This window comes from Caloenas nicobarica, chromosome 4 (genome assembly GCF_036013445.1).
Source record: "Caloenas nicobarica isolate bCalNic1 chromosome 4, bCalNic1.hap1, whole genome shotgun sequence".
NCBI lineage: Eukaryota > Metazoa > Chordata > Aves > Columbiformes > Columbidae > Caloenas > Caloenas nicobarica.
Genome location: NC_088248.1, coordinates 54,607,933 through 54,631,016, shown reverse-complemented (window position 1 = coordinate 54,631,016; position 23,084 = coordinate 54,607,933). Strand labels below are relative to the sequence as shown.

The 23,084-nt window shown below is 42.2% G+C and overlaps 1 protein-coding gene across 1 annotated transcript; it reads left to right on the top strand.

Annotated features, from left to right (window-relative positions):
* Positions 1 to 16,174: 16,174 nt before the first annotated feature.
* On the top strand, positions 16,175 to 21,568 carry CHRNA9 (cholinergic receptor nicotinic alpha 9 subunit). The gene is made up of 5 exons (XM_065634586.1): positions 16,175 to 16,241; positions 17,313 to 17,458; positions 18,249 to 18,403; positions 19,042 to 19,574; positions 21,015 to 21,568. Exons 1-5 carry the CDS (start codon positions 16,175 to 16,177, stop codon positions 21,566 to 21,568), a joined length of 1,455 nt encoding a protein of 484 aa, XP_065490658.1.
* Positions 21,569 to 23,084: the final 1,516 nt, after the last annotated feature.

Here is a 23,084-nt window from a genome sequence, read left to right as displayed (position 1 = left end):
TGCTTACAGAACTAGCGTGCAACCATTGTGGGACAGCTGTTCTGCACAGTGTGGCATTCAGCCGACTTTTGTGAGTTCCTCCTCCATGCTGTTCTTCCCTGCCTGCTCGGCATCACAGAGATCATCACTGGGGACACCCAGAGACTTTCCTAAGTCGGCTATAGTGAGCTCTATGCCCTTTCTCATGCCATCTCTTGGGTGAACTGTAATTAAAACAATATGGAGGAACAGCACATTTCCATCTTTGAGACTCTTACTGTGAAGCTGTCAGTTACTACCAGGAAAAACCCAGTTTCCATTTGAGACAGGCCAGCATCCCCTTCCTGCTCAGAAAATTAAGGAGCAGTAAAATGAGAGCATTTACCATCAATGTAGATGAAAGCACTGGTTTCTCAGCCTTGAAAAGATTACCTGTTCACACCTGGATTTTAAGACACGGCTGCTGGGCAGGGATGGAATGAACTTTCCACTGTGCATGTGAGGACAGCATCAAGGTTGCTGTTCCCTGTGCTGTCTTGGTTACTTCAGTCTGCTACGCTTTGGTGATTTACATCAGTGCTTTTCTGGTAGCACAAGGGATAATAAAGCAGGTCCTCCAGCTACTTTCCTCCAACCTGTCATTGCCACAAACCAGCCCCAGAGTTTCTGGATGAAAGAGCAGTCCAGGACACCATGTGTGACCACACAGCACACTGCTGAGCAGTCATGCCTACAAACACTTGGGGCTGTGCAGTGCCATTATGCACAGAGCAGAATCCTGCTTCCCCTTGCCCAACAAATCCTTTTTCCCTCTTGAGTAAAACACTGTGAGCCAGAGAAGCCCCTTGCATTACCACAATGAACCAGTTTTGCCCCTCACATCTGAAGCCAAGTTTTTCCCTGCCTCCCCTCAAAAACCAGAGCCGGTGAGCCAAACTCTTCTTTCTCTCTCTATCGCCTGGCCTAAGACCTCTGCTTCCTCTGGCACACTTTTCACATGGACATTTTAAAGGAATTACCTTGCAGCCACAGAGAGAGTTCTAACTGCTCTAACATACCACCTCACATTCATGAATATGAGCAAGATGACTGGGGCTCGGCATCACAGTGTGCTAATTATGCAACAGCTTGTAGCAAAGCTGTAGAAGGGGAGCTACCAAATGTATGCCAGGGAATTAACAGATTGTTGTCTACTACCACAGCCCTGTCTTTGCTGCATGCCCTGCATGGAAAGCAGAGCAAGAACTTTCTGTAACTGAAGATCCCTTGGAAACTAGATTTGGTACAGAAAAGTGCAGTATGATGCTGGCTGTTTTCTCTCTACATAGTTGTTCACCTAGGCAGCTCCTGAACACACTGGTGTGGTGCACTACATGGGATGCCAATCACTTCAAACACCCTCCTTATGAAAGGTGACACTCAACATTCTTACTGTCCTGCTTCTCAGATACTACTTATTTAATCTGTGTTAAGAGCCTTTACCAAGTGCTCCAGTGACAGAATGAGGGCTATTTGTGTTAGCTCCTTCTTAACTTACATTCTCTGCTGCAAAGGATCCTTTGAACTGAGCAGGGTCATCTTTGATGTGTTAGCCACATTTCAATTAAAGACTACTTTTGGTCAGTATCCAGGTTTGATACATCCTTTGAAGAGGGATCAGCAAAGGATCCTAAGAATTGTCAAGGGGGAGGCTTCTGTAGGTAAGGAGACTGAGACTGCAGCAGCAACAGCTGAGGTTGGATGTGGCTGCTGTGGAACTGCAACTTGGACAACAGGGTCAACTTCCCTGCTGGTGTCACGTTCAATTAGCAGCTAAATTCCCTCCCCACTCACAGCTTCCCACCACCAACCATCAGCTGGCTTTATTTCTCACTACATTAGACAGTAAAAAAGGAAGCACCTTTATTTCAAGTTACCTTGTCACCACCATGATGAACAGCCTTTGGCCATGGCGTAACAGAAAGACTACAGAAATTCTTGAAAGAAAATGCCATTTAACGTAAGGTCACACAAGGTCAAAATACAATTAGTGGCTCGCTCTCAAGGGTGCCAGCGAGCAGGGGCAGCTGGTGCCCTGTGCAGCCAGGAGCCCTTGGGGTACCAGGCTACTCTCTGCCCAGAGCAAGGGGGCTCTGTGAGGGCACCCCGGAGATGAGGCCGCACAGGAAAACGCCAAGCCGAAAGCTCGAGTTGTCAGCGTAGGAGCCTGCTGGCTTTTTGCTGCCGTGGCATTCAGCAGGGACGGCTGCCGTGGAAGGGTGGCTGTCCCACCGAGCTGCGCACAAGACACCAGGTGTGTCACCTGTCACCAGCAGCAAGGGGTGTCCGACGAGCAGCTCACGTCGGACTCGGCTGCCCCGAGATATTCTCTACAGGAAGCTTTCTGGAAACTGCATCTCGGGGAGCCCAGGAGAACAACGCGTAGGTGACACAAGTACTTCTCTCTCCTTTTAACCTTATCAGTAAACCCCTTCACGTTTCACGCTTTAGCAGAGGGCAATGTAAGAACCGCCTTCAAGTTCCCGGCCCGGCTCGCTGCTAACGGCCGCTTCGCACGCGCCGCCCCACCCACCACTGCGCTGGGAGCCCGGCCGGGCAGCCAATGGCAGCGCTGGGCATCGCCGGCGCTGCTCCGAGTGCCCAATCGGAGCGCGTTGCGAGCGGCTCCCCGCGGCTATAAAAGGGCCCTTGGGGGCAGCTGCGGGAGTTTTCGCGGGCCCTGTGGATGCGGTTGTTTGCTGTCCCGCCATGGCCTGCAGCACCTGCGCTCCAGCCGGGTCTGCCTCCGCGCCCTTCTGGGAGATGCTGGCTCTGCTGGCCCAGGAGCCAGGCATGGAGTGGCTGCAGCTGGGCCTTGCTGGGCAAGCAGCCCCCTTGTCGCATCGCACCCGAGGAGCAGCGCGTTGGAGCGAGGCGCTGGCGGTGGCGCAGCCCGGCGGCTCCGGGGAGCGCGGCGCGGCGGTGGCCGGTGAGTGCGGGCCGTGCTCGGTGGCGGCTCGGCGCCTGTCCCCTGTGGCCGGGGCTGGGCTCTGGCTCTGGGCGGGGGCTGAGCGGGTCGCTGGGCAGCCCCTCCTTGGCTTTGCTCGAGTTCTTGTGCGAGGCCGGAGCTTTGCGGGGGAGGGAGGGAGCTCCCCTTCCCGCGCTGGGAAGTGCGCTGCCTTCTGGCGGGAGCGTGCTGCGTGCCCTTTGCGGTTGTGATTTCTGTAAGTCGTGCCAGGAATTACTGGTTTTAAAATTGCTTTTTTGCTTCTCTTCTCTATTGCTACCCCACAAACTTGTAAACACTTGTAAATTCCCGGAGTGTTACCCGACCTTGTATCTGAGATGGGCCTTGCAGGGTGCTTGTATTTTCCCATTCGAAAAATGTTTCAGCTCTTTAACAGCTCTGGGTGTAGCTGCATGTGGGTTGTCTTTAATCAGATAAACTAGTGGAGCATTGTCTAGGGGTGTATTGTTATCTTTATTGCTGCTCCAGTGACATGCTTGTGCCTGCTGTTGGCATGTGCTAATGTGGATCCTCTCTTGTAGGAAGGGAGTTCAGTTGTCCTCAGAAACACTCCTTGGGACCTTGGCCTCTGAAGACTTTGTCGTTGTTGGAGTGCTCAGGGGATAGTAGGCTGTGGCAAGCCTACCTTGAAGGACTAAAGAAATTCCTTGTCTTTAGGAAAAGCATGGGAATGCCTGCAGCCTGGCCGATTCCAGAGGAACAAATTGTAGGGTTTTTGGCTGTGGAATCTCTTCATTCGTCCTCAAAGACACTGATGTATGTGGCAGCACTGTCTTATTTATCCAAACTGACTGGTAACCCTAATCCTCTGGAAGATCCTATAACCCGTTGCATGGTGATAGGGTTGAAACGTCGAGCAGGCATCCTGAGGGATAAATACTTGCCTATAACAATTGAGGTGTTGCGATCTCTGTTAGGAGCTCTGGAGTCTGTATGCATAACTCCTTATGAATGCATGTTGTTTCGTGCAATATTTACTGTAGCGTTTTTTGGGGCACTTCGAATAGGAGAGATGGTGGCGAAGCACCGTGATGTGGTGCAGCCTGAGCTGCTGTACCTGAGTGACCTCCAGCTGATGGAGAGGAGAGTTGTGTTTTTTCTGCGGAACTCTCCTATGGGTCAGGAGAGACATGTCATCAGCCTTGGGCTGTCTGGAGAGCCATGGGTGTGCCCTGTCTTGGCCCTCCGGAGCTATGTGACAGTTCGTTCACAGCTGGAAGGGCCGCTTTTTGTGCACTCAGATAATAGGACTGTAACAAAAAGGGAGTTCCTGAGGGTTCTCCGCTGGGCCCTGCGGCTGCTGGGGCTGTCCCCAGAGCAGTATGGTGTGCATTCCTTCTGGCTGGGGACTGCTGTCACTACTGCGCGCTGCGGGTATCCCGGGGAAGATGTCACGCGCCTGGCGAGGTGGCCCTGTATGATCCCAGAGAGATCATAGCCATGGAGACCAATGGGGAAATAGAAGCTAATGAGTTACCTTCTTTCTGTAGAGTCGGCTTTTTACTGTATAGTTTCCAGTCTTTGGCAGTAATTTAGTATTGACAACTGTAATGAATTTTCTACCTCACAGGGGGTTGATCTCTGAAGTTCACTCACAGTTGCTGCTTGTGGTGTTGAGGGTGGGGGAGCATCAAACATGCTGTGCGTGGACCTTATCTGTCTGTCTTGACAGACCAAGTCTGTGGACAGCTTTATCTTGTATAGTGTGAGTTAATAAATCTTTCCTTTTTGAAAAATGTCTCTGCCTACTAGTAATATTGTTGCTCTTCACCTAGAAGTCTTAGTTCTGAGAGCAATGAATGACCAGCAGATTTTTGAAGTTCTGAAGGAAAAATCTTATGAGATTTTAAGGTAATCATTATAAAACAGGAGGTAGTTAGGTTGTAATATCTTTCGGCCTAGTTGTATACTTTTTAATACTAGCATCTCACTAAGGTCAAAAGGGAAATATAGTCTACATTCAGACACCAAAGGATGAGCTTTTAAAAACATGGGTGTTTATAAGATGCTCAAAGTGATATCTTGTACTGTTTAAATAGGAGACAGCAGCTTTTCTATTCAGCAAACTCTGCCTCTGAAAATATTTTATTTAATCCTCTAGACCCAATTCCCTCTGAGCATAATTAGCCTAATCAGTATTTTAAATAACAAAAATAGCACATGGTTCACTTAACAGTTAATGATCTCCTTAGGATGTGCTACTCGCTGTCCTTAAAACAACCTGCTCTTTTTTTTTTTTGCCCTTATTTTAAGTTGCTTTTTAAAGTTGAGGAGTTTTCAACCGTAATCATAAAGTACAATGGTTCGAGTACTTCTAATTTTGTACTTACAGCATTTGTAGTACTTTGATTGCATGTGGTGGAATATGTTTTTCACCATATGGCTGGACTGGGTAGAGAGTTGATGAGTCGGACAAGTCCTGGCTGAGTACTGTGGTGACCGAGCCTTTTGGTCACCCTTATTACCATAAGTGGTTCAAACCACTAGCCTAAACAGGCTAGTTTTGTATCTTATTCTGCCCTATGCCCTTTTCTATCAGAACTATGGGTTACAGAAGTGTGTGAGCTAGCTGAAGTGCTAGCTGATCTCCATGTGGATAATTAGCCATGATTTCTGAGACTTCTAGTAGAAATTAACATAGTCTATGTAGGGCAATTCTAATCTGTTACTTTTTACTACAAGAGTGGCATTGTGCTTGCTGTGGGAATTACAGTGCAGCAAGACTTCTGTGATTATTACCATATCTGAGGTAAGTTTTAACTGCAGTTCAGCTAAAAGCTGTCTTTTGCATTGTGTGGCTTTGTTCACTAGAACTGCTTGTTTGTGTAGTAATTTCTGTTTCCATACATGAAATCTGTGTGTAACTGGAGCTAAGGTGACACAAATGTAGCATCTGCCCCAGAACTGATCTCGAGTGGGTGCTGGTTAGGGAACATGTCAGTGTAATGAACTGAGGAACTGCTTTGTGTTCTGTGGAAGCGTTGATGGATTTCTGCTGTCCCTTGTGTATGTGATGTGTCTGCACACTGGCTTGTGCTGTACCTGGGTGTGCCAGCTTCTAGTGCTGTTTACTTGCTGTGTAAGGTGTATGTATTTGCTATATGCGGCATGATTTTAGTAGTGGGGAGAGTGGGGACTGGAGCGCTGGCCTCTGTAGGAAGAGGTAAGGGGCTACCCACTTCATATTTTTGTTTCCCACTATCCAAATATTTTAATTGCCAATAATTTTTTTCCAAGTTGAGACTGTTTTACATGTGACAGTAGTTACAAGATCTCCCTGTCTTTAGCCCTCTATACAAGTAGATCAAAGTAGCTGCACCAGCATTGCAAACCTGGGAGGTATCAAAATGAACACAGCACAAAACCAGCTCAGTGCATGTGCCTGGCCACTTAACTCCTGCTGGGACTCTCCCATTTAACTGATTTCAGCAATAAATTGTGCTTCCCAAATCGGAGGACAGGAAAGCTTTGCAAATATTTTTAGAGTGTAAATGGATGTTCTAGTAAAACAGGAGTGGCTGTATTAATGCTAGCACCTTTAATATATGTGCTGGTTTTGAAGCTTAGAGGTAAGTATGTCTTCTGGGGAACCTGATATTTGACAAATAAATGCCATGATGATTGCTCTACAGTACTGGCAAAATGGATGTCTGTCTTACTTATAATTTCTATGTCTGTGTGATATTATATATGAAGCAGAAGAGAGAATTACCTTTGTTTTTATTTCTACCTGTGTAGCTGTAGCCAGAGAGTTTGGTCTTGTATCCCGTAAGTGGAAGTAAAATCTAGGAAGTAGCTGGAGAGATGGTGAGTAATCAACTAGAGTTATCAACTTCACTGAGTTCTGATCCCAGCATTGAGAAGAAGAGAAATTAGTTTTTAAGGAACAGCCATCACAGAGGTAATTAGCTTTTTTAAAAGCCCTGCTTTGATAGGCTGGCATATTTTCACACAACAGGGTTATAAATGTAGTGCTTGGTCTATAATTACTTGTTGGAGCTATAGGTCTCCTTTTACAAGGCAAATAAAACTGAGACAGTTGCTAAGTAAATCAGACCCATTTTCTCCTGAATGTTAGGACTTTCACATCTCATCAGCTCAGAATCCTAAAAGGACTCTAAAAAATTAATATTTGCAAGGTTTTTCCATTTAGCTGTTTTAAAGATCCTGAATAGAAGCAGAAGGGGATATAAGAAGGGTTTTTACTTCAAGAAGCAAAACGGGAAATTATTTCAACTTGCAATTTTTTCTGACAATGTTAATTAATGATTTCACACATTTTTATCATGTTAAAGGTGAAAGGCTAAGCATACTGACTCCAGAAAGAGCTAAATTATTCTTGTACTACTGATCACTGCCTGCTGTGGGAATTCACTGTATTATGTGAAGATATACTCGTGAATCATTATTCAAGTGGAAGCTTGAACTCTATAAATTGTAGAAATTTTAAATTGTTGAATTTAAGAAATTACTCTTCTCAAGAATAAAGGGGAAACGATTAGTTGTATTTTTTATTTAAAAAAACCAAAACAAAGCTGTCTTTGTATACCTGGTTGGTATGCATTTGATTCTATTCTGGTTGTGATGATGTCAAATACCTGTTCCTTAAAATGACAGAAATAATGTTACTCGTTAATTACCACAGTACTACTTAAGTATAAAGCATATGTCCTTACACAGCTAAAATTTTATCGTTGAAATTGTACCTTGAAGTTAATGTCCCTGAAATGGATGAAATTTGCAAGAAATGGCTTATTAATTTTTCTGTATTTACTGAAAATGAAGTAGGCAACTAAAGTGGGTATCTGTCAGGTTTCACACCAGGATCCATGAGTAGAATGCCTGTAGAATGAAAGTGTCCTCTGCTAGTCCAACTGAGCAGCATTCAGTATCCTTTGATATCAAAGACCCAAGTCCAGAAAGCTAAGAATAAATAGGTAAATGCCTTAAACCTCTTAGGGTTTTCTTTTCAGTGGTTATATAGTGAATTATTTGTGCTATAAAAAGTGCCAAGGGGGCCTTTTGAGACAATCTGCAAATGCAAGCAATTGCATCTCCCATACTTTTGTTTCTTGTTTGCAACCAGCACCTAGATGGGAACTAGGTAGCAAAAAAAGACCTTAAAGATTGAGGGGTCCCATTGATTTGTTTCTTGAAACATCCCCAAACTGCCTTTTGGGTAGCTAGAAGTCTTTTTTGCCTCCTTGACTTTTTCTTTCAACTGACTTGTTGTGGTTTAGCCCAAGCTGGCAATACAACCATGATAGCTGCTCACTCACACTGCCCCCCAACCTTCTGCAAATCAAAAGGGAAGGGAGAAACTTGGATTGAGAGAAACACAGTTTAATAAAATAACAAAATACTAATACACTACTAGTAAATATAGATATGTAATAGGAATATAATATAAAATAAAATATACTCAAGGCAATTCCTCACTAACTCTGTCTGTGCCAGCCAGCTAGTCCCAGCACACTGGTCCCAAACAGCTGAACCCAAAGAAAGAAAAGAGGAAAAAGGCAGAAAGGCCCAGAGGCCTCTGCAAAATGTCAGGATGGCAAAAAGGCCAAACTAAATGCCCTGAACAGAACTCCCCCAGCTCCCACAAGAAAAGCGAAGAAGCAAGAGAGAGACTGGAAGATCACGACTCTCCTTAAATATGAAGCACGATGCTAATGGGATGGAATGCTCTTATTCATAAGTCTGGATATTGGTCAAGCTCTGCCCCATCTATGCTGCTTTCCCAGCTGCCTCACACCTGTGGGCAGAGCGCTCAGAATGTCCTTGGTTCTCAGACCAGAGCAATTAAAAACATTAACTCTGTGCTGGGGTGTTATCTCATGTTCTCAAACTATGTCCAAATAATGGCTGTGCTAGCTATGAAAAAGAAAGGTTTCTAACTGCATGAAGAAAATTAACTCATTTTCAGTCAAACCAGCATATATGTATATCCATCAGTTCTGATGTTTACTTGTGCATTGAAGGGACTTGATCATTCTACTCCGTAGCAAGGAGGACACTGACATTCTGTAGCAGCTAACAGCAGTGTGCTGGGCACAACGTGCCAACATTGCTTACCCTGCTCTGGCTTTCTGTTGAAGGTGAGGTTTGTAATTGCTAATGTTGCAAACTTGGAAGCTGCATAGGCATTAAAAGTACATTTGTTTTAAGATATCTGAAGGAAAAGTGATGTTTTTCAATCAAAATAGGTGAAGAAGGTTCTATTTTATGTGTTGTGATGCAAGTTTGGCTAGAAGCATTAGTATAGTGCTGAATGGACCAATTGCTGCTGGCTCATTGAATCATCTCTTCCAGTGTCATATCATAATGTGTTGCCATTTCATTCTCTGAGGCTGGCTGTGTACTCTCTGCAACATATTACTTAGCCATACCATTATTTGCTGCTCATATTGCCTTGAAGTACTGGCAGAGGGGAAGGAGTTAGAGAATAACATGTACCATGGATCCCATGCTTTTTTCCTTATGTATAGCTTCCCACCAAGAACAAATCAATTATCCATCAAGAGTCAAGTCCTGGCCATACCTCAGTCATTAATGCCATTGGATTAGGAGCAGCTCTGAAATGACTGTATAATATCCTGCTGTTGTTGGAGCCCAGGAGTAAAGCCAATATGGAATTTGTTGCTAAAATTGTTCGAAGTTCTAGCAATGTTCTTATACTAGCTCTTTTATACTAGTTTGAGGAACTCACTTTTACAATTTCATATGCATTTCCCAAAAACTATAATTGCAGGATGACTGTAGGATAGTCTGTCTTCTCATACCTCTGGTACAGCTATAAGCTATGCATTAATCCCTCTTGCCTTTTCCCCAACATCTTTGTTCTGTTTCAGAATAAAATGCCCTTCCTTAAGCTAAAGGCAGCTGAGCAATTGGCAAGATACTTCACAGCCCACTGCCATTTGCTGGCAGGCAAGCAGCAAATGTTTTCTAAAGCACACAGACCAAGCAGGTATAATATGTGGTTATAGCAGCATTTTAATGTTGGAGCACTTTTTTTGGCCTTAAGAGCTTTTATACTTCATATCACCTTCCACAGAACTTGAAAAACAGCAGTTATTAAGCCTGTAAGATTCAGATCATTGTTGTAGGCTAACACTTTGAGGTGGTAAATCCTTTATCTGTGGGAAAAATGTTTGTTTTTCAGCCCCGTCAACCAAAGAAAAGGATGTTCCTTGGTGGTGACTCCCTATATTAACACCTGAGCATTTTTCCCTTGTATGTACTAAGCTTTCATTTCAATGTGTTTGTGGTAGGTTAAAAAGAAGGAACCAGTATCTTGGTGTTGGGCAATTGCTTAGAATTTTGCAGATGAAAACCAATGGTACGAATACAGACTTCCTTAACCGATCTGCAGCCACTATGCTCAGAGATACTTCAGACAAGGGATGCTGTCTTCAGCTGAGATGGTGGTGCTTTGTCCCTGAGATCTGAATGATTCTGTTGTGTCAAAATGAGCATAGTTGCAGTTTGAATAAAACTTCAGGTTTACTACCATAATTTCTCAAGAGAAATTTTTTCTCAGTCTGCAACGTAGCAGTGTTCATGCTAGGACATTCTAAAGAATGTCAGTGCCCACATACCATAAGATGTTTCAGTAGCTAAAACGGTGATTTATCAAGTTCTTTTCCTTCAAAGAGATGGGTAGCTGTTGCTTGTTGTATCCTCCAGGGAGGTTTGTTCAGGCATAAATGCACTGTGATTTAGAGTTGCGTCCTCCCCCATGTAGTTGCTCTGATATTTTTCAAGTGGGCAGATCTGTGGTATTTATAAGCTTGGAAACTAGTTTCCTTAGTTTAGAAAAACCTTGCCAAGGTGAGTATTTTGCACTCTGAGTAGAGCAGTGTTTTTTGTTTTCTTCCTGTAAATTCTGGGAACCTGGAGAAATTCCCTGGGTAGATTGTGTGTAATTAGATGGAGCAGAAACAATTAGATAATGCCAAAAGTTGCAATATAAATGTTTGCTTAGTGTCTTTTCCCCAAGAGATTTGTATTATTTGTAAATAAAATTGTATACAACACTGGTCAAGTAGCATGTATCAATACTGTTTTAGCAGTCATTTAGCAATTGGAGTTCTGTGAATTCCTTAAAGTTTTAAAATTTAGGTGGGTACATTATGGTCTGCATTTTTTTCTCCATCTTTTGGCATCCTGCCTTTTCAGCCAGCTGTGCTCTATTAGTGCACAGCATTAGTCTTAGCTCTTTGTAGGAAACTCTTAAACCCTGAGCAACTTAGATAATGACACAGAAGTTTAGATGGACCATATTCTGTGTTGCAAGGCGGATGTGAGCTTATCAGGAAAGCAGATGTTTTCAGGGGATACTAGACCCTCTATGCAGATGCTCTTGTGACCACAATGAGCTTCAGTAGTGTTGTAATGTTTCCCCCCCTGCTTTGAATTTTGAAGAGAGTGAAACTTTAGTTTTAAATTAGTATCTAAACTGTTTCCATTCTGTCTTGCTTCTTCAGATATCAGTTTAATCTCAGTTTTTTGTGACGTGCACACAAGCTGAAGGAATTGCTTTCTGGGGAACCTAGAGTTGTCTTCAGCCTGTGCTGGTAGCTGAGGATCTTCCCTCTACTGAAAGCCAAGGCAGCGTGCTGTCTTCCACAGCTCAAGGGTGAGTCTGTCTACACCCTTTTAACACTGTAGAAATATTTCTCCAATCCAATTTGTTTTGAAGCATCAGGCTGCCTGTCAGAGCAAACCTGTGATCTGGAACCCTGTCTAGTCCCAGAGGTTGTCTTTGTGTAGAGCACAGATCCTGTGATCAGCTGTTCAAAGGCATGGTACAAAGCTCTAGTGAGAAAGAGCTGCATATAAAGTAGCTTTCTGTTAGTTAAAACTATAAAATTGCTTTGTTCTTAACCCTGCCAGATACTGAATGCTTCCCAAGCATGGACAAAACACCAGCTTGCAAGCATCCTGGTGAAAAGGGCTGAACATGCTGCATTTTAGATCACATTAAATAATGTGAAAGGTTTCTCTACTTCAGGTGCTGAAAGGTGGTCAGCAGAGCTGCCTAAGTGGACCCAAAGAAAAATGTGTATTCAGAAGAACTCACAACTGTATCACACAAATTAGGATTTCCCATTTCTGGTAAGTGTGGCTAATATTTTACATTATCTCATGACCTGACATCGTGAATGGTTCCTAATATATTTCCTAGCTTCCATGCATGTAACAGGGTGGAAGAAAATATGAATAAGTATGCTGGCTTTGGGTAGTTGGGGGTTTTTAGAGATAAGGAAGAAGAGGCAGTAGGTAGGTGGGAAGAAATAAGGCAGAGAGAAACATGCTGCATCTAAATGAAGTGCCGTATCCTCCTTGTCCAGAGCAGGCACAGTGAGACTATTCCGCTGGCAAGAAGACCTGTTGTTACCCATGCTGTTAAGACTTCATTTTGTCTCAGGAGAGAGATCTGACTCTGAAGAGCTAGTGTGCTGCTTGACCCCATCACAAGATAACGCTCTGTAGCAATTGCTGGGAAGAATGTGAACGCAACAGCTTCTGGGGAGAAAAATTGGCAGGAAGGCAAGTAGAAGCAGACTGTGAGACACTTCTTACAAACTGTGCTTAGAAACCAATCTGTTCTTTATTGTTTTCTGATGAAGAGATGGATTATAAATGGTACAGACGGTCTCGAGGCCTGTGATAGTACAGTATCTGTAACTTTTCCAATTGGAGGCTTAAACTCTTACTGCTTTTTATGCAAAAAAGGGTAAGAATCCATTAAAAAAATCTGAAAATGGACATGTCAAAGCCTTGGCCTCGGGTTATTTTATGCAGGAGAGGAAAGATGTGTTTAATTGAAAGAACAAAATTTTAAATAGTTTTAGAGTTCTTTCCTGCTTTGCTTGTAGTTTGGCTAAGGTAAATATCTAAATTTGAAAGTTTTAATATGAAAGAGATTCCTCCCATGTCATCTCCACTTCAGTCTGTCCTTAAAGTGTGTGCAAAGTCAAACTTCCCTTACACGCTGGAATGCTGAATTCCCTTTTTTTTTGATGTTGTCTTGATAACAGCGTTTGTCTAGAACCATAAAGTTACATGTGTCATGTGAGTGTTGTACAAGCTCAGTGCACCAAGGAATAGGTGCACTCTTGTCCCACTGCATGTTCTGCTCTCTTACTAGTCCACATGCGTTCTCACAAAGTCAAACATTTGAACAACATATGTGGAAGCAGGGTTGGGATATAGTGCCATGGGCCTTAACTACTCCCTGCAAAAGTGGCCCATGTTCTAAATGTGGTTTTGTATCATACAGTTGTTGACAATGATATATATTTTCTCACCCCAAAACCCTGTTGTGACTGGTCTCGTGTATAGTAGGCAGACCCAGAGCCAGATTCAGCCACTCAGTGGTTTTGTTCCTTCTGCTTGTCGCTTTTGTTCAAAAGAACATCTTGTCTCCGCTTGTGTTATATCAAATGTAAGGCAAATAATCAGTGAAATTAATCGAAGTAGATTAAAATGCAATGTGTTTTTTTTTGTGTGTGAGATAAACAAAAATCGTCTTGAGTATCTGGGTGGATCTGTAGGCTGGCTAACAGGGCCATCTGCTGGCAGTAGCACTCTAACAAGCCAACTTTGAATCTCGCTGGGAGAGGTTAATGGTCTGATTCTCACTTCCAAACACCCGTGACTCTTAAAATTATCTTCGTAAGCTGATTTGTACTTTATATTAATTCCTGACTTTGCAGCGGGACTTCTTACTGTAAAAATAGAGAACTGCTTAACTGTAAATTGAAGCTCCATTCAAATGTTAAATGGGATGTTTGATCTGGGAGTAGTATTACCATAGATTATGGCACAATTTAAAACTATATTCTGAGGAAGCATGGAGTTGTAGATGAATCTATCAGATCAGTGAACAATGATTAATGTTAATACTTGCTCTTCACATGAAATATCTATGTTAGGGACATTTTGATTAAAATTACAAATCAGATTTCTTGTGAACAAATGTAAAGAAGCCAAATGGTCTGACATACTAAGATTCTTAAATTTCCTGTATCTTTAATATTGAAAAGGCTTTTGGATGTATTTTAGTTTTATTGTATTTAGTTTTATTTTTACAAGCACTGTGTAATCAATGCAGAATCTCAACACAAAAAAGTTCTTGTATATGTGTGCTCATGTTTGCCTGCCTGTATGTCCAATATGTGCCAAATATTGGATATATTTGATGACTGGAAACACAATAGATCATAACCAAGAGTTATGATCTATCCCTTTGCAAGTTTATAACGAATAGCACATGGAATGTATGTGTGTATAAGAATAAATTGAGTAAACAATGCGTGAAAACATGCTACTTGTTTTTGTCTTTTGAGAACCCACAATTTCCCATCAAGAAGATGTCATTACAATAAAGGTGCAGGGTTCTATAATATGTGTGATCCTATGCCAATTAGTATAAAGTATATCAGTCTGTACTACTTGATGGATGTGTTGCTGGTGTAACAGGTCAGCAGATTGTCTCAAGCCTGTGGCAAAGCAAGCTTTGTCTTGGTTTCGGTAGGGTTTATAGCAGCACATTTAGAAGCAGTATCCCCAGCCACTCTTGTAATTATGGTAAGAGAAGCGAAGCAGTAGCTGCTTGCTGACATAATGGCAAATGCACTGAAAACTCAAGGTATCCCCTGAGAATGCACTGATCTGACTGTATCAAAAAATCTTTCATCTTTTGTCTCTGATTTTTGTTGTCTCTAACATCACGTACCTTCTTCCCACAGAAAAAGCAGGTTATTATGTACTGCCTATGGACTGCTTTGACCTTTTTGACTTCTAAACTATTTTCCACTTTTTTCCCTTTTGACAATTCAGCAAATGTAATGAAATCCATCTATGTCACTTCAGGTGCTTTGACTGAAATTATTTATTGCTTACCTATTAAACCCGGCCATAAATGCTGTTGATTTATAGACCCTATGAAAGCACAAATATTGGCCAGTGAGTGCCAGGAGTGCTGCTATATAGAAATTATGTGTGTAGAGGGATCAGCTTCCTTCTAGCCAAAAGACTATACAGGAGCAAAGCAACAGTATTTTGTTTTGTGTGGATCAAAACTATTCTCGACCAATTCTTTTTGCTAGTAGTCGATTCTGTATTTTCAGTTGTCTGTTTCAATGACTGTTTTCTGTTACCTGTTCTAAAAGGATGGCAAAATGGACTGCAGTGTATCATGAAGGATGAATTGGACTATGGAAAGGAGAAAGTCATCTCTTGTCTGTGAGAAACTTGTTAGAAATTGCCTGCAGTACTCGGAAACTAACTTGGCAACATGAGTAATATAGACAGAGCTAATGATCTGACCACTGGGGTAGATGGGAGGCCAGGTGTGATACTGTTTCATATTCTTATTTCTCTCCTGTAAGTCTTTTGGCTAAATGCAAGAGCTGTCTATTAACTCTAATTCTTTGTAAAGTCTTGTCAGGTTCATTTGGGAAAAACTGCACTGTATTGGGAAATGGTGTTTTTTATCTGCAGAGTCCAGTTTTTCTTTCTAATTTACTGTGCTGAGTACTGTTCTCAGGGTTGTCTACACCAGTGGAAGTTCCTGTTTGTGTGTTTTCTGACTGGTGTAGCTGAATCTTTTCCATGTGGCACCAGTTTGGTAGGTGAAAACATCGTTTTTTCAGCATGGGAACAGGTAGGCTGTTGGGTGGTTGTGTGGTGGTTTTGTTTGTGTTTGTTTGGTATTTGTTTTTTTGTGGGTGTGCAGGTTCCACAGAACTTGTTTTGAGCAAGCTATTGCTGAACATAAGGGCTGTAAGACACGGCCCACCAAAGAAATGTGAAGGGATTTTTAGTAAATGGGTGAAATCTTACATTTGTCGTAAAAATGCAATGGAATACAGTTTTCCTACTGATATCCCATGTGTTTGTCTGTCTCAGCGTTAGCTGTGGAGCAGGCAGCTCTCAGGTTACAGAGGGAAGGAGGGAGGGTTGGCCAGACCCCCAGGCGGTGACAAGGACAGAGACAATCGATCTCTCTAGGACTCTGTCAGCTGCTGAGGCAGGACTGAGTTGCTTCTAGCAGCTCATCAAGTGCCTCACCATCTTTGTGTTGCTGTGCAACTTGATTTTTTTTTTGTTAGTTTTGGATGGTGATAAACGTTTTTGTGCCCTTGAGTGAACAGTTTTATTTAAGGTCCAGAAATGAAGAGAAATAGCCTGTCCTTTTCCATCTCTCTCTGGTTGCTGTTTACAGCAGTGATGCTTCAAGGTGAGAGTATTGCTTGATAGCTAAATGCATGGGGTTTATTTTACTCAGATAGGAGCTGGTGTCCTGATGTGTCTTACGCAGTTGAGCTGCAGAGGTCTTTCATCTGTTTCATTTTGTCTCACTGATGCATAGATGAAATGAATGATCACGTACAACCAGAACTTAAATGGTCTTTGTGAAGCTTTGATTTGTTAGGATTTCTTTTTAATCTGGAAAGTTTGTGTTGAACTCTAGTCCAGGAAGTCCCTGTGAGTGCCCAGAGAGTGATCAACTCCAAAAAGCACTTGCTTCCTACGTAGTGCCTGCAGGCATTTGTGAAAGTCTTGTGAGTGTTACTGTCCTTGCCCTTTGCTTGCAGAAATATGTTAATATATCTAAAGGTAATACAAAGACTGCCTACAGAAACTGTGATACAGAAACGGTCTGGAACAGCAAGTGTTGTTTAAAACCTGAAGTCCTTCATACCTAAGTCTGGATAGCAAGAAGCATCTCCAAGTATGTGGTTTGGAAAAGGTGTTAGTGGAAGGATGTGTTCATACATCACGTAATTGCCAATTTGTGAATAAAAGTGGCTCAGACTTTTTCCAGGTGGTAGTGAAAAAAGAGAGTGTAAATTCTGAAAGTAGCATGAATCCATCAGGGCTGCATGTAGGGAGATATTGCAAGTCATTAGCCCAGGTTTGACTTCAGATTTTGCTTCTAATTTTAGCTTGGCAGATACATGACTGTAAATCAGTGATCTCTGCCTATGAAAGACATCAGTAAAATAAAAATATTTACCTTCAAAAATGGCAGGAATATCTGGATGCAGAGGTTGTGTGTGTTGGTGTGTGTTTGGTTTTTTTTAGCAGGTGTGAAAACCTAGAGTTAGCTATTAATTTACAGGTGAGTGCTGTCCTTATTTGAACAGCTTCATCAGGTATACTTTTGTTTCTGCACTAAATGATATTCTACAATACATGAAAGATAATTATAATTATAGCAAATACTACCTGAAGCTGTAGAAAGAGGATATCTTCTGGTACTGCTCAGTGCTTGATCTGGTGTACTGAACAAATTGATGTGATCTAGTTGTAGAATCAGCCAAAGGAAAATATGCTCACATGCTGTTTAATGAACTGTTTGAAGACTACTCAAATGCTCTGAGACCAGTGGAAGACACAGATAAAGTACTGAATGTCACTCTTCAGATCACATTGTCCCAAATTAAAGACATGGTGAGTAAGAGTACAGTTCTGTTTTTCTAAAGATGTGCGGAAACCTTTTGCTTGGAGTAGGAAAAGCAACTTGCATTTTGTTGTGACAACTTCAGTAATGCTTCCTCACCAGGATCATGTTCTCCAGTTCTTGGTAGGTTCTTATTTGATTGCAAAGCTAAGACTTCCATTGTAAGTCTGCAAACTTAGAGCTGCTGAATTGTTAAGACTTCTTTTGTAGTTGGGTGTTGATATTGCACCCTTCAGGCAACTTTTGCTGGGTTTTAAATGGAAAGAAAAAATGCTTTTTTCTAAGATGCAATTAATTTCTACATAAACTCCCTATTTTAGCCTTCAGTAACTTTTTAATAAACTTTCTTCAGCCAGATATACTTTTAAGGCCAAAAAAAGTGTCTGGAAGGAGAATAGAAAAATCACTTCTGTGACTTCTGAATTTCAACTTCAAGGCCTCACCAAGCTTTCAGAGAATTTGTTAGACTGAATCAGTTAGCTGTTTGGTATTCTGAAGCTCACAAAAGGAGATTCTTAAAGGTACTGGGAGCCCTAGACAATTATGATTAAAGCTAGCAAGGGTGCAGGGGGAAGAAGGTTTGGTCAAGAGAAAGTTCACATAACTGAGCTCCCTGTACAGTGTATGGGCATATGTACCTGATTGAGAATTGGTCTTGTGGCCTGTCAGCATTCTGGCCTGTTTCAGGCACTGCTTTAAAGCTATACAACAAACGCTGTCTGCATCTAAGATGTTATTTTTGTTACCTTCAGCTAGAAAGATTTCTACATTTTTATGCAGGATGAAAGGAACCAAATTTTGTCAGCTTACTTATGGATTCGACAAAGCTGGTACGATGCATACCTCAGATGGGACAAAGATAAATATGATGGATTGGATTCTATCAGGATTCCGAGCAATTTGGTTTGGAGACCAGATATTGTCCTATATAACAAGTGAGTGTGGGTGGAGAAAATCAGCTTGAATATTTTTCTGAGAGAGGGAGGGGGTGAAGGAGGAATTGACTCAGTCTGAACTTTCATCATTTCACCTTACCTTAGCAAAGGGTTGCTTTGTTGTCTTAACATTTGTTGTTGATAATCTAAATATTTTGCAATGAAGCCATAGACAGGATTTGGCAGCTGCTTATGCTACACAGCAAAGCTGTTCTGAATTTCTCTGCACTGGAAACTTGAGTATCTTGGCAGTCTGAAGTGCTTTCTGCCAAGGCTGCTGAAGAGCTTTGGAAGATTGCGTGTCCACAAAAAGGTGGTACCCAAAGGCTGCACTCCTTGCTTGCCCTCCCAGGCAGTGACCAGCAGATTATTTTCATCTTTGAATGGACGCTTATCCTGTTTGAGGTCAAGTTTGAAGAAGCTATGGCCAACAAATACAACAAAATTTGGCTGCACTGATGTTTGGCATTAATGGGCACTAGTACCTGTAAATAATAGTTAAAAGTAAGTTCCTAGTAAAATTCAGTATAAATAAATAATATGATTTCAGAATTGAGGGTCTTCCCTCCTGCCCCTTCCCTGGCTCACATGTTCGGCTGTTGCTTGTTGATACTGACTGTCACTTTTCTGTCTTTTAGGGCTGATGATGACTTTTCAGAACCAGTGAATACTAATGTTGTGTTGAGATATGATGGAAAAATCACTTGGGATGCACCTGCTATCACCAAGAGCTCATGTGTAGTGGATGTATCTTATTTTCCTTTTGACAGCCAGCAGTGCAACCTTACATTTGGGTCCTGGACCTATAATGGTAATCAGGTAGACATCATCAATTCTCTTGATAGTGGTGACCTCTCTGACTTTGTAGAAGATGTGGAATGGGAGATTCATGGCATGCCAGCAGTTAAGAATGTCATTACTTACGGCTGCTGCTCTGAGCCTTATCCAGATGTCACCTTCACACTGATTTTGAAAAGGAAGTCTTCATTCTACATATTTAATCTGTTGCTGCCTTGCATTTTGATCTCTTTCCTGGCCCCACTAGGATTCTATCTCCCTGCAGACTCTGGCGAAAAAGTGTCTCTGGGTGTTACGGTTCTTCTTGCTCTGACTGTGTTCCAGCTGATGGTTGCAGAGATCATGCCTCCCTCTGAAAACGTACCTTTGATAGGTGAGCTTTACATGCTTTGTCTTTAAACATAACTTATTAATAGCAGGGCTTTATGTCAGGGAAACTGTATGCAGTCTGTGGTTTCTGGTAAGATAAAGGTGTTTTGTTTCTAAAACATAGTGAAATACTTAAAATGTGTGTGGAATTTGTACAGATATGCCGAAGCTCTTAAAAGTTATTTTGTGTTTATTTCAAACTATATATTAGCTAGCTCCTGCCCCTGGCTGATCCACCCCCTGGGCAGGAGGCTGCCTGGCTGCCCTGGTGGGATTTCTGGAGGACTAGGAACACAGTTGCCTCCACACTGGCTTCCAGTTTCATTAAGATAATTCAGATCTCATTATTTTTACTCTTGTTATTGCCGTTTATATGAAAAACTGCATGGCTTAACTGAGACAAAAACTCTGGTCAATGAATAGGAAAGTTGAATGCATTTCCACACCAGCAACAACTATTCCTGCTTAGAACATGGGCTTGCTGAACTGGAGTACCTTCCCTACCCTCCGATCATCCTGTCTAAATTAAGGAGCCAGGGTCTAACCTCAGTCTGTCTTTGTTCTCTTATTCTCCCTCACCATCCTTTCCAGCCCCTTTGGAAACTGGGACCCCACCAGGCTTGTGTCAGTGACCCAGCCCCTGCTTTTCGTGCAGAGGTGGCACAGCAGCAGGGCTGGGAGCTGCCCCCTGGTGCAGGCATGAGCAGGTTACCTGGTCAGCTGTGTACTTCAGTTCTGGAAAGCAGCAGCTGAAGGGCACAGCTTGCATTCACTGTATCTGCTATCTTTTCCTGGCCAGAATGAGCTTTGTCCCTGTTTGGACTAGCTGTGCTAAAGTTTGTACAGTCTGAAGAAAATCCAGACGCAAATCTCAACAGGCAGTGGAGTCACCCTGCAGCTCTGTGCCTGGCCTCTTGCTGTCAGTACACTGGTTGTGGGCACCAGCAAGGCCGGGATATTCACTGCCCTGTGTGAACGTGAAGACATCTGCTGGTGTGGCGTGTGTCAATAGCTCCAACAAAACATTATCACCACTTTTGTTAATACATCAGGAAGTGGCATTTCTAATGTGCCATGTGAAGCCACCAACATTGGGATTTTACAGACACAAGGAAAAGCCAGGCTCCTGATAAACACTTTTAAGCTGTTTTCTGAATGGATGTGTTTCAAGAAATGAGAGGATTTGGCTTGCAAGTATTTGCCATGTTAATACAATAGTCACTCATCTGATAAAGACATACCAGTCATAAGTATGAGGTTTTACTTTAATGGTTTTAATCTTTGTTTTTAGATGGAAATTAAGTGTGAGCTAAGTATAGAGAATCGGGTGGTTAAAAATTTGTTTTGCTTGCACTTATGGTTAACACTATGTCACATTGTTATTTCTGCATTGAATTTTTTTGTTAGGCCAGCATCTTTAATGAAATTTTATTTTGTGTTCCAGGGAAATATTACATAGCAACTATGACCATGATCACAGCTTCTACTGCATTGACGATCATTATAATGAATCTTCATCACTGTGGCTCAGAAGCAAAGCCTGTTCCACAATGGGCCAGGGTGGTTATTTTGGACTACATGTCAAAAATCTTTTTTGTTTATGATGTGGGTGAAAATTGCACAAGTCCAAAAAGGGAGAAGGAAGAACGTAAGTTAGAAGGGGATGATGGGTTTCAGAGGAGGCACAAAGAGTTAAGGGGTCACCTTTCCAATAGGAATGATGACTGTGATCTCAAAGAGAAACTCAATGGAAATTTGAATAAAAGCTATGGAGTTCATGGTGAAAATGTTAGGAAGACTGTTGACTGCTGTTCCTGTTACAAAATGCTGATTAAAAACATTGAGTATATTGCTAATTGTGTTCGAGACCATAAAGCAAACCGGGCCAAAGGAATTGAGTGGAAGAAAGTTGCAAAAGTGATGGACAGGTTTTTCATGTGGATTTTTTTTATCATGGTGTTTTTTATGAGCGTACTGATCATTGGGAAAGCAGCTTAACTGAGGACAAACACTCCTTTAGTAAAGCTGAATATACTAGGTCAGTTTGTTTTGGTGGAGCTCTAGGACAGGGGTGCTTTTGAGATCTTTGTCTTGCATTCTGTAACAATACACAAATTTATTCTGCAGGCTGTGACAGTTTGAGACGTTGCTCAGCTGAGGGCTTTGCTAGTGACTGTCCTTGCCTTTTAATACAGAGTGCAGCCCTGATGTGGGCGCTGGGTAAGCGCTCTGTGCTCCATCTTAATGGGTGGTGGCCATGACTTCAGGCTGAATGGGGTGGAGCAGACAGCCTAGCAGGGAGCACTGTATTCTCAGGGTTGCAACTCTGCACCTTCTAACTTGACCAACCCTTTATCTCCCCCAGAAAAAAAAAACTGTATTTGACAAGGCGGCAGTTTCTGGAAATAATCCCATTCATGGTGTTGCCTTTTTAAAGCTTGTTTTTCTATCTCACATTTTTGTTGTGGCTCTTTCTGATCACTGTTGCCATCGTTTCACAGGCTCTACAGGTCTCTCTGCTGTGTCTTTCACTTCTAATATCCTTGAGCTTACTGAATATGGTGATTACTTCCATCTTCCTCTTTATCGTTTCCTGCTGCTGAATATTACTGTATTGTCACCGTGGCTCCAGTATGCCAGATTCCCAGGGCTTCTTCCTCACCAAGTCAGAGGTATTCTATTCTCTTTTTCTTGAGCCTATTAATAATAGGAAGGAATTCTTCTGTCTGTTCTAGATGTCTCATTCCCCTGGGCATTTGTGCAAGATGGGACTTTAACTGCTATTTGAGACTGCTGAAATAGGAGGCTGTGACTTTTGTCTCTGCTCATTTTATTGTTCTTCACCAGTGTTCACCCCCTGTGTCCCTTGTCCACTCTTACATCCACTTCAATACTTAAATTTTAAATTGTTTACAGGAATGCTGAGGTTGGTCGGTGCATTACTTTGCACAAAAGCATAATCTTACCAGCTCATTAAAGTAGTGCCACAATTAACATTCCTTGCTCAACACCTTAGTACTTATATGTGTGTGAATGTGTTTGCTGACAACACCCAAAACCTCTTTTCTGTGTGTTAATTCCTGTTAACCCTCTCAGACTAATAGAGCTCTGGAAGACACCTCACATAGTAAAGTGAGAAGCTAGTACCCCAGGCATGCCCATGGCAGATAATTACTTTACAAAGCATCCTGAACTTTGAAACCATGTTATTCTAGATGCAGTGGGAGAGGCAGGATGACATGGTAATGGATCCCAGTCAAAAGTTCATGTGATAAATGTCATTTTCATAATTGCTGCAGTTAATAGGCGTGTACCTGTGAAGCTGTAACTTAGGAGTGAGGAGTCAAAACGGCGAAGTGATGCAGTTGTTATGCCCAAATTTATTGGAAAAAAGGGAACTGTGATTATGATGTAAATGATATATTGAATTGCTAATGGCAGGCTTTCTTTTATGTGGGATAATTAATGCTGTAAGCTTATCTGGATTCTCATACATAATGCAAGCCTTAAAGTC

Coding starts and splice junctions, on each gene's coding strand:
- CHRNA9 (XM_065634586.1), top strand. CDS start 16,175: ATGAAGAGAAATAGCCTGTCCTTTTCCATCTCTCTCTGGTTGCTGTTT. Junction 18,404..19,041: donor GATATTGTCCTATATAACAA/GTGAGTGTGGGT, acceptor TCTGTCTTTTAG/GGCTGATGATGACTTTTCAG. Junction 19,575..21,014: donor TGAAAACGTACCTTTGATAG/GTGAGCTTTACA, acceptor TTTGTGTTCCAG/GGAAATATTACATAGCAACT.